The sequence below is a fragment of the Taeniopygia guttata genome, chromosome 3 (genome assembly GCF_048771995.1).
Source record: "Taeniopygia guttata chromosome 3, bTaeGut7.mat, whole genome shotgun sequence".
NCBI lineage: Eukaryota > Metazoa > Chordata > Aves > Passeriformes > Estrildidae > Taeniopygia > Taeniopygia guttata.
The window spans coordinates 91,454,112-91,467,471 of NC_133027.1; the positions used below are offsets into that span (position 1 = coordinate 91,454,112).

At 39.1% G+C, this 13,360-nt stretch overlaps 1 protein-coding gene across 10 annotated transcripts in view; it reads left to right on the forward strand.

The window, feature by feature from the left end:
• The window catches only part of PLCB4 (phospholipase C beta 4), a 186,400-nt gene that overhangs the window by 154,426 nt on the left and 18,614 nt on the right, over positions 1-13,360 (forward strand). For all 10 annotated transcript variants that reach the window (XM_030268791.4, XM_030268786.4, XM_072927413.1 and 7 more), the window contains 6 exons: positions 662-750; positions 1,130-1,280; positions 4,002-4,051; positions 4,175-4,240; positions 9,141-9,256; positions 13,037-13,112. In XM_030268791.4, the coding sequence (XP_030124651.1) occupies positions 662-750; positions 1,130-1,280; positions 4,002-4,051; positions 4,175-4,240; positions 9,141-9,256; positions 13,037-13,112 (548 nt within the window). The remainder of the gene's footprint in view (positions 1-661; positions 751-1,129; positions 1,281-4,001; positions 4,052-4,174; positions 4,241-9,140; positions 9,257-13,036; positions 13,113-13,360) is intronic.

Genomic DNA, 13,360 nt, shown 5'->3' on the forward strand with positions numbered 1-13,360 from the left:
GAGATTATTTGATATGCAGGTTAAAATCTCCTGTGACATGCTGTGAACCTGTGCTTGCAGATTTATCTCTGCACTGGAAAACAGATTCAGTAATCTGTCTGGTACCCAGGGCTGTAGTACCATTGGTGGTACTGTTTCATGTGCGAGATTCAGATGCTGGTCATGCCTAGAAAAGCCATCTCACAGCCTGTCATGTCCCAGACATGGAATATCACAAAGGCTACTGAGAATTGTTCTACTTGAGAATAGATTGCTTTAATTCACCTGAAACTGCTCTTTAGCTACAAAATATAATAGCATTTTCTGCAATTCCCTGCAGTCCCGAGTCAGTCAGCATCCCTCAGCCAAGGGACAAAGTTAGTGCTTTGTGGCTCAGGAGGTCCCATCCTGGTCTCAAATTCTACAGTCAATAACTGGGAGGAAGTTAGAGCAGTCTGACAGAGTCCTAAACAAGGTACCTGGATTACCAAGGTGCATTATGAACTGTTCCATGTTCCAGGTGCTGTGGAAATAAGCACTTCCAGTCCTGCCAAATTCACTACAGAAAGCTGGAGTCCTCTTGCAAGCCATGTCTCATAACAGGGATGGAGTAAAGCTTTTGTAAAATACTAATTTCCAGATGCCTCCAAAGCTCACAAAAAGTTGATTTTTTTTCTTACAGATATTGTGGATGCTTTATCAGATCCAAAGAAATTTTTATCTATCACAGAAAAAAGAGCAGACCAAATGAGAGCTATGGGTATTGAAACTGTAAGTAGAAACAATGATAAGCACAACCCACTTCTGTCCATATTGTGTTCTTTATTTAAAGTGAACTGGTCCTTCTCCAATCAATGCACCTTATCACTTCTCATTTTCAAATATAAGCTTCTTTGTCTGGCTTATGTCATTTACTGAAATACTGATTGGCTTTTCATGGATCACATTAATCCATCCTTTAGGAGGAGAGATTTTAATAAATGGGGATCAAGTTGTATTTTAGTAAGTACCTATTTGAAATACTTTACTATAGCATTGTTTGAAAATATGTTGCAATTTCATTATGTTTAAAGTAAGTCATTCAGAAATTTCCCCTGCTTTTTACGCTACAGGTGAAAGAACAATCAATTTATTATGATGTTTCTTTCAGAGTGATATAGCTGATGTACCAAATGACACTTCAAAGAATGACAAGAAAGGAAAAGCCAATAATCCCAAAGCCAATGTAACACCTCAGAGCAGTTCTGAGCTTCGACCCAGCACCACCGCAGGCTTTGGCTCTGGCACTGATGCTAAGAAAGGTATCCAAAAATCCCTCCCTCTGCTCTGAAGTGGTTCACAAAGCCACACAGGAACACTGATCATTCAGGTTTAATTCTGGAGTTATATTAATTCTTATAAATTTGCCATTGGGAGTTGTCTTTGGCTAATTGCAAAGAATTTAGTGTATTGCTAAAATGACTGTATAAAGCTAATGCAGCTTTATTTCACAAAGTGACCTCTTTGTGTAGCTGTATACCTGTAGTATGCAGCTATATTTTTTTATTTTATGTTTATGTTATACACATAAACTGCATGTCTCTGGGAGTAATTTCCTGGTAAAGATTCCTAGAGTGCCAATAGGAGTAACTATTATCTGGCATAGTCCACAGAAACTTTTCTGCTTTTTTTCTCCCCTCAAAAATCCCTTGGCAGGGTTGCAGGTTTAAGTAATTAAAGGTATTTAAAATTCACTGGATTCTGTAGAGATTTCCCAACAATTAAAAATGTTTTCACAGTGTGCTTTTACTCTGAATGGTGATTATGGAAATGGCATGTTTATTGTAAAAAAAAATTTAGATGTGCTCATTTATAAGTGAATAAGTATTTTTTATAACTGTTCACCATTCCCTCTACAAAGGCATTTTATACATTCATATGGGATTATTTGTTTCTCCCATATCATCATAGGTAATGAAGATTAAGTGAGAAAGCAAATTTGTACAACTGAATGAAAGACAATAAATATTTCTGTTAGTGGGCCATAAGAACTAGGATGTGGTTCTCTCACTCATCCAGCTTGGCCCAAAGGTATTGCCAGGAGGCAAAAGGAGCGTGCAGGGCTCTTGTTCTCAAATTGAAGCACTCGTGGCTGAGTACACTCTTGGGAAGGGCTCTCTTGAAAGCCCAAGTGCCATTTCTCTGGAGTCACTTTTGGCAATGAATCAAAGCCTCAGGTTGTCTCTGGCGCCAGAACTCTTTCAAAAGTTCTTCCCTGGTGTGAACCCTGGGTCGCTTCATGCAGAGAGGTATTTTCACATTTCATATATCATGACCATGATGCATAAGTGTTAGCTTTATTGTGCATTAATCAAGCATAAATTTGGTGAGGTTGACAACAGATTCCTGCTGGCCATGGAGGCAGAACTGGACAGCTAAGGAAATGTTCTGTGTAGTGATTCTATGCAGTAAATGTTTTAAAATAAAATCCTGAGGAGTGCTGTTTAGAAACCCAGCAGCCTGATGCAGGCCTGAGGTTTCAGCACTTAACACTTTCCTGACTGCAATTTTCATCTGTATTCTTGCATGTTAAAATAGAGCTGCTCATTTTTATATCACATGTCATGATCCTTATTTTGTGCTTATCTCTGTGATTTACTAAGATCTGAATAATTCCACCACTGTTAAAATACACAACTCATCTTGCTGCTAGAAATTACTTGTGCAGCAAAATGGGGAAGGCTTTGAAATGCACAAGAATGTGGGAGTTGTTTTGGTTCAGATTTTCAGTAAGAGTCAAATCACTTGTGTTTTTGAAAACTTCAGCCTCTATCTGTGCCTACATCTGCTTCTGTCTCATTTACTAGACTAATGTTGATACCATATACTTGAGCAGAGTCTTATGCTTCTAAGAAAAGAAAATATTCATATTCCCTAAGGAGATTGCCTATCTCTCTTCTCCCCCTCTTTTTTTTTTTTTTTTCCCTTTTACAGTGTCTGAGGATTTTCCAGTTAAATTCACCTTAAAAGCCAGAAAGTCCTTTTCAAGGCAAAGGAAATCTTATAGTCCACAGACATTTTTAAGAGCAGTTAACTAAATATGTTTGTAGTGTATTTTTACACAGGCCAGCATTTCTGTGTGAAACCTCAGGAAAACCTAAAAATTACAACTCTCATGATATTGTATTGACATTTTTATTAACACTTACATGTAGGATGTGCTTAGTAGCTTTTATAAAGCCCTTAATATGTCACAAAGCATTTATTAAAGCATAAACCTTAAATGAGATCAGGTTTTGTTTGCATTGCCGTTAAAGTGACCAGAACATTTTCATTAATTTAATTTTCATTCTACATAGTACTGTTAGTCTTATGTGATTGAAATTTAATTAGAATTTTTACTTCTTTTGGTTTCTGTTTCTCCTTCATTTTTTAACTTTCCTTTAGTCTTGGAGCAAATTTCTCATTTTCCCATAGCCTGGTATTAAGAAAAATGCAAATTTAATTTTTGTTACCACACAGGTTGCAAGTTAATTTTCCCTCCTGTGTTTTAACCTGAGGAGAAGCACACCAAGCCTCAGTTTTGTAGTCATATAGAGCCCTACCCAAGAAACCTCCCCACTGCAAGAAGCAGTGCCAGAGCAATCTCCATCTAGGAACCAAAATTCTGAAATTGTTTTAATATTCATAAGTGGTTTGCTGTGTTTGCAAAAATGACCTTTTTTCAGTTCTTAGATTGCTGTGTTTTGGCACTTCAGTCCAGAACTGTAAGAGATTAAAATACACTCATTGATTCAATTCTTTTTCCACAAGGCAATTGATTGAAGAGTGCATGGGAAAAGGAAATTACTGTATCTTAGCTGAATCTTGATGAGTAATTTTCTCATTAACCTGTGATTATTTTTTTTCATGTGCTGAAAAACATTAATTTATTACTTGTTAAGTTAAATGTAGGTTGCTGTGATAAAACTCAAATTTTGAATATGAACTATACTAGTATATATGTATGAAGTTTTTGATAAACTATGTCAATATCTTCCCAGGTATAGACCTTATTCCTCAAGTGAAGATAGAAGATTTAAAGCAAATGAAGGTAAGTATTGACACAAGCTTTTCAGGAGGTGCTCCTAATTTTTTGTTTAAGTAGCCAGGATTTTACCTGGCTAAAGTCAATATGGCCACAGCAAAATTGATCCAGGTTCTCTGTTTTTTTCAGGCTTATATAAAGCATTTAAAGAAACAGCAGAAAGAGCTGAATGCCTTAAAGAAGAAACATGCCAAGGTATGATCATTAAGGGTTCTATAGCCCAATTTTAAACAGTTGCTCATTAGCACAGACAGTTTCTAATTCAATTATAGGGGAAGACTAAGGGATGGTAGCTGGATTCCCAAGAAAGACATGCGTATTTTAAATGGACTGAAATATGCTGCAGTGAAATATGCACACTTTCCCTTTGGCAGCCCTTTGTGTGTCTGCCTGAGGCTGGCTGCATGTTTATTTGACCCATACAAACACTCAAGGCTCACCTTTTTCAGGTAATGATCTTGTCTTGCTCCCTCTTGCACGACTTATTGACATGGAAAAACCAGGCAGTAATGATGGGAGGGAGGTGGTGCTGCAATGAAGACAGGCACTGAAGAAACTGCAAAATCACCAGAGAGAGCTGGGATGTGTAGCTGAGAAATGCAGAGGTCCTGGTCCTCATTTGTATCTGTGTTAACCACTTCATAGTCAGCTTTTTCTTGGCAGTAATACCACAATTACATCTATCACTGCCACAAATACACTGCATGGTAGGAAATCACAGCCAATTTTGCCCTGCCCTTTTTCATTAGAAAACCATTACTCTTGTTACAGAAGGAGTTATAATAAGTGAATAAAATATCTCAAGTTATGAATTTTGGCAAAGAAAATCCACAAATCCATTCTGGGCTGTTGGGGCAGTTGCTCTCTTGCTCTCTTCGCTTACCAATTCACTGCAGATCTGATGTCATGTGGTTGCCCGGGCATTTCTAAGATTAGTCTTTGTGTTTATTTTCCTGACTGTTTGGGTGTGGGACGCTCTGTACAATGAAGTATGGAGAAATTACTTACCATAATTGGCACTTTTTTGGGGTTCTCAGTATTGAAAGCCATATAAGAAAATTAACTAGTTACATTTCAGCCTCCTTACTGACTGTGCAGAAGGGAAATGAGTGACTCCTGCATTTTTGTCTTGTGTGCAAAGCCCATGCTCAAAAAAAAGTGTCTGTCACCAATACTTTTTGTTATCAACAGTTTCTAGACCTTGATAGGGCTGATCTTTTTGGGGGCTTCTAATTTTTAAACACTACTTTGTCATTTCTTTGGCCAGCAGCCAGCAATTTGCTATAGCAGTGGCCCTGTGGTTATGGAGAAAACAGACATACTCAGGGTCTCTCTCCCTCAAACATGTGACCCACAGGATATCTGAGCCAAGGCTGTGCTTGCTAGTATTAAAAAAAATGATCCATCTGATCAAGCAGGCTTGCATTTGCTTCCTCTGATCTGAGAAGCAAATTGCCAGCCGTAATCTAGAAAGGCCCTGCACTCAGGAGGGATTTCAGCATTTCAAGCAAAGCTCTTGCATGTCTGAGCCCTGCTGCTCCTAAGTGCAGAGGGTGAGCTCGAGCTAACAACAAAGTGCCTGCCCAGGGCATGCCTGGCTAAAGGCCCCAGCCAGGGCAGCTCCTGGAATGCAGAGTCAGCATTTGTCTCAGGGCAGTGCTGGATGTGCTCACCACTGGTCCTGGTGCATTTGATCAGCTGGGATGGAGCACGACTCTGCAGCTGGTGACCCATTGTCGCTATTGGACACGAAATGAGTACACAGAAGCTTCGTAAGTTCAAAAGAGGAAAAGAGCAAATTTTATTTCTGATCTTGTAATATATAGAATTCCAAAAGCGACAGTGGATTGGAGGATGAAATTGCCACCTCTCCAACCACACTGGTCAAACCAACAGTCCATCAATTCTCTCCTCTCACAAAGAAGAATGGAAAACAATCATTATTTACATGAACAGTGCATGAGAACTCCAGTAGAAATGTGTAAACATCAGAAGGCATAGGAAACTTTTAAAACTTTCAAAAGAACTATAAAAGAAAACTTAACACTTTTAAAAATCAGGGCAACAACCTATGATCAGCCTTCAGGAAGCCTGCGTTTGAAGGAGGCTGAACCTAAAAGCACCAGAAACAGGCTGGCTGTCATTTAACCGCAGACATTCCAGAGATCTGCAGGAGTAAGCAAGCAGAAGGGAGTTGTCCATAATGCTTAAAGAGAGAAGAGTGGAATGCTTTTCCATCTAAAACTGGCTTTGAAAAATGCATTATGGCCAACAAAAATTAAGTGGTGCCAGTCTTCCTAGCACACAACACCCTGTTGCTGTTGTTCTTTGATGTTGTCTCCACTTACTTACCTCTGTTCAGCATTTCAGCCTTTTTGGCTCCAGCAGCTACCATAACATTCTCCAAAAATCCCTCTGTTGGGATTGCTGAAGAGCAGATGATTGCTCTTGGGAGCAAAGAACATGATCCAAACCTCAGTCCAGGAGGGAGCCATCAGCCGCTGGTGCTGTAGTATTCCTTGTATTTGACTTTTGAGAAACGGTGGCAAATTCATGTAGTTGTCACCACTTTAAAAAAATCTCCCTTGTTGGGAATAACTTCTCTTGAATCTTAGCTCTGGTAACCTGTGCTTTAGGTAGTTTTAAAAGACTATGTCCTGTCACTTCTGCATACTGTGCAGAAATACTGCTTTTTTAAACAATGCATCCATTTAAACACCTGCATTTGGCTGCTTTTGAGGTAGAGTTTTTCCTGCCTACATTCCCTGAAGTAACTTTAATCTCCCAGGATGAATTAATATCCATATCTTATATTCAGCTACAGAGCAGCTGATGTGTCTGAATGATGACCTTTAGCTTATAGCTCTTCTTTATCAAGTTATATGGTGAGTACTGTTTAGGGGAATGATCTGGGATGGCATCACAGGCAGCTGGGCAAAGTAAAGGACATTTCTCAGTCAGCCAACTTTATGTTTTAGCAGCCTGTTTTATGGGCCCCTACTTCATTTTAATATTTTTCAGAGCTGTTCTCTTTGGGCTAGACATAAGAGGAAGGATAGTGAGGGATTACCTTGATATATTCTCTACCAGCCCAGCAGCTCAACAGAGGATTGTGGTGTGCAGTTCTAGCAGTCTCAGACACAAGAGGGATGGTCACAAGTGCCTCTTGAGGAATTTAATAGGGTTCTAGACAGTAACCACAATTGCATAATTGATCTAAATCCCCAAATTCATCTCCTGCACATTCATATTGACATTGAAAATATGTACTGTTTGAATTAAAGCCTGGTAAAAACGAACATGAAAAAAAAATCTCCATTTCACAATGCAAAAGTAGGAATACAGAAGACAAGGGGACTGTGGACAAATAAAGTTCTGCAACATGGATTTGTAAACTGTAAATGTTAGTTTCTTCTTTTTATTTCCTTATCCTTGTAATCTGTAATGAGAATCCTCCAGACCTCAGTTTTGAGTTGTGCACACTATTTTCATTGCTTTAGGGAGATACTAGACAGGAATAACAGTATGTATAAGGGGAATTTTTCCCCTCTTCCCTTTAATAGCCTGAATTGTGATTTCTGAACACACACACTCACTGTTCCCAAGGGAACAGTATATGACTCTATTCTTTTCCCATGGATACTCTTGCTGTGATTTGTGTCTTTTTATACCAATTTGTTGGCATCTCAGAACATTGACAGAACTGTGGCTTCATTTTGTAATGACATGTAATTTGTGAATATATTCATGTGAAAGGTGTGCAGGTTCAGTGGGCTTGAGGAAATCACTAGAACCTACCTGAGGAGGCTTTTACCTGCAAACTTGTTCTGAATCAATCTAGAACATGTTAGCAACTGAAACTTTGCATTTGAAAACAAAAGATGCTACAAAAAAACATTCCCGTTTCTTAGAATTTTAGCAGAATTTTGGGCAGAAGTCTCATGCTTTGCAGAGCTTTTTCTTAGTCTTTTATGGCAAGAATTGGATAGTTGAGCTCATTCAGAGGGGAGTGGGTAGTTGCAGAGGTGCTCTCAGTCGCTTCACCTATGCCTGGCTGATGTTGTCAAGCCCGAGCTATTCTTTTCACTGTACCTATTTCTCCCTGCCTGGTTAATCACTGCAAACACCCCCTGGTGAGGCTGGCATGTTTTAAAATTGACAGAATCAAAGTGTTTTCCTTTAAATCCTCTGTGGAACAGCAAATCCAGTTCCCCACTCTGAATACAACACTTGGAAGCTGTATGCGCCCCCTGGGGAGGTGCTTGGCAGATGTTGGAGTGCCGGGGTACAGCCCAGTACTAGATTTTTGAAAGCATTGCAGCATTGGTATTAATGTTTTGGTAAAAATGAGTGTAAAACTATTTAATTAGCTTTTTTAGAGGGAGAAACAGTGATAAGGCAAAGGTGTATAGAAAATAATAATAATAATAATAAAGAATAGTAGAATAGCAAGTATGGAAAAGGTGCAAAAATAGCTATAAAAAATAAAGTCCTGGATGAAGCTTTTTAAATTAATGAAGTTATTTTTGCCACGATTGGATAAAATGCAGGGCAGTTGGGTATTAATAAAATAAAATGAATGAAAGAAGCATTTTTCCTATTGCAGTGTAAATTCAATATTTGCTGCTCTCCGTGCTGGTAAAATTTTGCATCATTATGAGCTGCTGTTCTGATAAAGAAAAATAGAAGGTTAAGTTGTATTGCACAGCATGCTGTCACTTGCTAAAGGAGATGTCTGCCACAAGGTGGGATTTCTTAATGTTGAGAGTGCTGCTATCACTGGGGATCATGGGCCAGACCTTCAGAATTGTACTAAAATGGACATTTATTCCAACAGATGACTTTTTTCCCCATCATTGCTTTGTTTTAAAATGTACCATATTTTTAAGGTTCACTGCAGGTTTCAATTTTTCAGGCAAAGAAGGAATGTTTTAGTGCTTGTGGTGGAATACCTGGACTTTTAGTGCCACATGGTTAGACCAGATTAAATTCTGTTGTCAAAATGGTCCATTTGTACAGTGATATTTTTTAGGCTGTAAGGAAATAGCGTATCAAAAATCTAACAACCTAATGGTGACGTCCTACTCTTTTCCAGGAGCACAGTGCCATGCAGAAGTTGCACTGCACACAGATTGACAAAATAGTGGCCCAATATGATAAAGAAAAGGTGTCATATGAGAAAATGTTGGAGAAGGCAATCAAGAAGAAGGGGTAAGATATTTTTTTAATTTTTTTTTTATTTAGTCTTATAGTAGATTTGATAACTTATTCTTTTGTGGTCTGGAGTAAACTGATCAATAAAAAAGGGCATTGCAGCTTGAGCCAGCATCATACATGAGCCTGAGTATGAGCTCTAGCAATGGGCCATAAATGCTGGACTCACTATGCCTTTCTCTAGTCTTCTGCTATCAGAATTTTGGAAGTAAAAGCAAAGGATTTGCCTCTAGTTTTAATTTCTGTGGTCTGGTGTGGTCTCACTGCACTCCCCAGGGAACGTCACTGTTGTGTTCAGTGAGAGCAGACTAAGGTCCTCAACAGCTCTAGTGACCAGAAAGTAGCAATGTTTTGATTTTAGGAGAAAAGCTCCTGTTAAAATCCTGAATGTTTGAAAATAGACTTTTGCTGTGCTGTTGAGTTGAAGTTTCTTTTTGACAAAAAACTTGCAGATCCTCAGCTGGGATAAATGAGTCTGACTCCTTTGACTGGGGTGGAGTTGTTTTCAGTTGCAGAAGCTGATGGCCTGGGATAATATCAGGGATATCTGATAATATCCCAAGCTGATGGCCTGGGATATTATTCTGTTAGTCCCAGAAAGGTTCCTGGAAGATGCTGATGTCTTTAATAGATTGTCCAATTCTAATTTGGAACTCAGTGACAGGACCTGCTGCTGCCTCGCTGCTCATCTGGCAGCAGTTTCTCCTCACCATGTCACTGGAATTTCATTGAGACAGCAGGAATTACTTTAGTTCTATACCCAGCTATGCTAACAGTTGCTCCTAATTTCATATTGTTGTCATCTGGCAACAACAGCTGGCAGCAACTCACTCACTGAATACTGAACATAGATGCCTGTTTGGCACTGGATTCTTCCAAGAATGCTTTTTCTAGAAATTGCTTGGAATGGTTGAGGGTTTTTGAGTGCACTTCTTGTAAACTGCCAAAGGAACAGAAGCAGACCTGTCAGAAGTAGACAAGGTAAGGAGAATTCTCCTCACTAAATTATTGAAAGCTCACAGTTTGTGCTGTACTTTTTTTGTTCAAGACAGGAGAACTGTAAGCACAAAAATACTTATAATCTATGGAGTTTCTTCTAGAAAATTATTACTTCTCCAAGCAGAGAGGGGACAACTGTAGGATTGATTAATTTAATGTGGCTTTGATTCAATCTCATTGGATATAACACAGCAGAAGGTTACTGATACAGCTGCATTTTTAGTTACGGTCAGGTTATTTCCTACAGTGGCAGAGAAGTGAGCTCTGGGCATTGCACCATAATTATTGTGGAGCAGAAAGGTTTCCCTGTGCTCTGGTGTTTAAGATTCTCAGTGTTCCTGTTGGCCTGAGAAGGAGCCGGTACCTCTGCCTGTCCAGACAAAACAGCCAAGGAAGGTGTGCCAGGAAGTTCGAGTGTGCCAGGAAGTTCGAGGTGGAAATGGCTGTCTCTGTGCAATAAATATGGGGAAGTTCTGGATAAAAATGCTCTCCAGATCACCCCAAAAGGGGACAAGTATCAAAGCAGTCCATAGTTTGATTCACAGTTTGAGGTCACTTCATTGGCTACTTGCAGCATCTTTTCTTAATTTTATAATGCATGGACACCAAAGCCTTTATGCTAGTTTCACATTATGAGTTAAAAATAAAATTGGAAATGACCACTTCAGAAGCAGCTTCAATGCAAAGCCAGATACTGTTCCTTACCCCAATTCCATACTTTCCATGGACTCCAGAGCTCTCAGTCACCTGATGGCTCTTTCAGTTGTACGAGACCGACTGCATGCATCCGATTAACAGCCAAATCAGAATCAGTATCTGACAGACTTTCTGTGAAAACACTTTTTAATGCCATAGCAAAATATTTTAAGGGCTTCCTTCAGGGTGAGCCCTGAAAGTCCATTCTGCAAGATAGAAATTTTATTGAACTTAAATGATCTGATGAATCCAGAGTCCTGGGTTCAGTGAGTACAGGACATGCTCCATTTCCTTGGCTATCATTCTGGAACATTTGCAAGGAAAAAAAGTTGTAAGAGAACTTGTAGAACGTTTTCAAGACATTCATATTGAAATTGTCAGATTATTTCCTGATAAAAAGGCCTTTGATAGGTGTAAATACAGCTTTCTCTTCTGATCTTCTTGTGCTTTTTTTTTTGTGGTTCATTTCTCCCACATCGTGTGACAAATGCCAACTGCATATTGTTCAGCAAAGTAGGAGTTCTTAATCACATGCTAATTCACTGACAGATGGACAGGGTTTTGCTCCCTGTGCTATTTTTGTTATGCACTTTAAATGCTTAGAAATCTCAGAGAGGCATATGGGAATAGGTATGGTTGTGTTCCCACTCTGAACTGGAGTCAGGGCACATAACGATTCTCCTAATTGATTGGGACTGTCCAGAAATCCAAGTGAGCTTGGTAGGTGGCACTGGATTTGGCTGGCCCTGGCTATTTGTTCCCAGCTGTGACTCCATGGCTCAGCCATGGGCTCTGCCACCACAGCTAGGGGAAGTTCCCATTTTCCATTATCCCAGGGTCCAAACTGGCTGGGAGTTGCCTTGGTACATGATAAAACCTGTTTCCAGAGACAGGATCAGCTGGTGGTTTGGATGTCTGGGACTCTGAAGAGTCCAGTGATTGAAGTAATGAGGCTGTTTTGGGATAGAGTATGTCTGATTCACACCTAAGAGTCACTGTCTTTCATACTGTTAAACAAATCAAATATTCCATTGCAGCCACACCCTGATCACAGTGTTGTCAAAGACACTTCCCTTTCAGCTATTGGGTTTTTTCAGGCAGAGGTAGCAGTGGCCAGAACCTCTCTCTATGACTTTAGATTGCTTCCAAAGTGTCAAATCACTGTTAGAAATATCTACAAAATTTCCTGTGCTCTGGGTAGAAAATAAATGACTTGTGGACCTTGGGAAAACAAGACACACGATTTTCAGTAAGGGCTTTCCTGGTACTGTTTGCTGATAAAATTTTATGCTAATTTACATAAGTTTGGCTGTATTTTGATATGAAAAGAGGATTTAAACTTGTTAAGAGTTTCATAAATCTGCTTTTCTGGAGCAAACACGGATTAATGTTACTGCAGTCAAGCAATGACCATCATTATTAGGGCCAGCTGCTGCTGATAAATGAACATGACAGACATGTCCAGACACAGAGCTGCGTCACTTTGCATCAGTGGATGATCCAACTCAGAAATATTACAGTGCTGTCCAAACAGACTTCTCTCAAGATACTGTTTTATTCCAGGCCCCTCCTTTGCATTCACTTTTTCTCACAGAGGGACACCCACACTTTATGTAGGTGTCCAAATTTAGTACACCCACATTACCCTGGAAGGTAGTTATTCCAATTGAATAGTTGTCTCTGCCTCAATCTAAATGTAACTAAATTACTCTTAAAACAGAATCAAAAATCATGGCAAGGATAGGCCTGTAAGTTTTCAGGCAGAAACTGATTTCTCTTGGCAAGGTATTATAAGCCTGGAAAAGGACCCAAATATCATAAATGGAGATGCCTGACACATCCTCAGCACCAGAATAATTGCTAGGACCAATCTAGAATTAATCATGTGGTGTTTGAATTGACTGATCATTAATCCAACAATATTTTGTAAGTTGTGAATGGATTGCCAGAAGAAATAATTTCATTCCAATACGGTGCAGCACTTCGACTTTGATTAACATTTTAATTAGTAAGTGCTGACTGAATGGGGAGATGTTTAACTTGTGGCACATATTTGCAATTTTTCTTTTTTTTTTTTTTTAGAGGAAGTAATTGCGTTGAATTGAAGAAAGAAACGGAAATTAAAATTCAGACGCTAACATCAGATCACAAATCTAAGGTAAGCAAACAGCCAGATTTAACACATGCAACTTCTGAAAGAGAGATTTTGAGACCCAAGTGGAAGTTAATTTTCCTGGAAGCATATGAATCACTTTCAGCAATAATAACACATTGAAAAGAATGGGAGTAATTGAGTGTCTAAAAGTGTTTCTTAAAAATTTTTTTAAAGCAACATCAATTTCCTGCTGTTTTGAAATTTTTGAAGAAAGCACCATATTCATGCCTTGTGAAGTGAAACTGGTTATT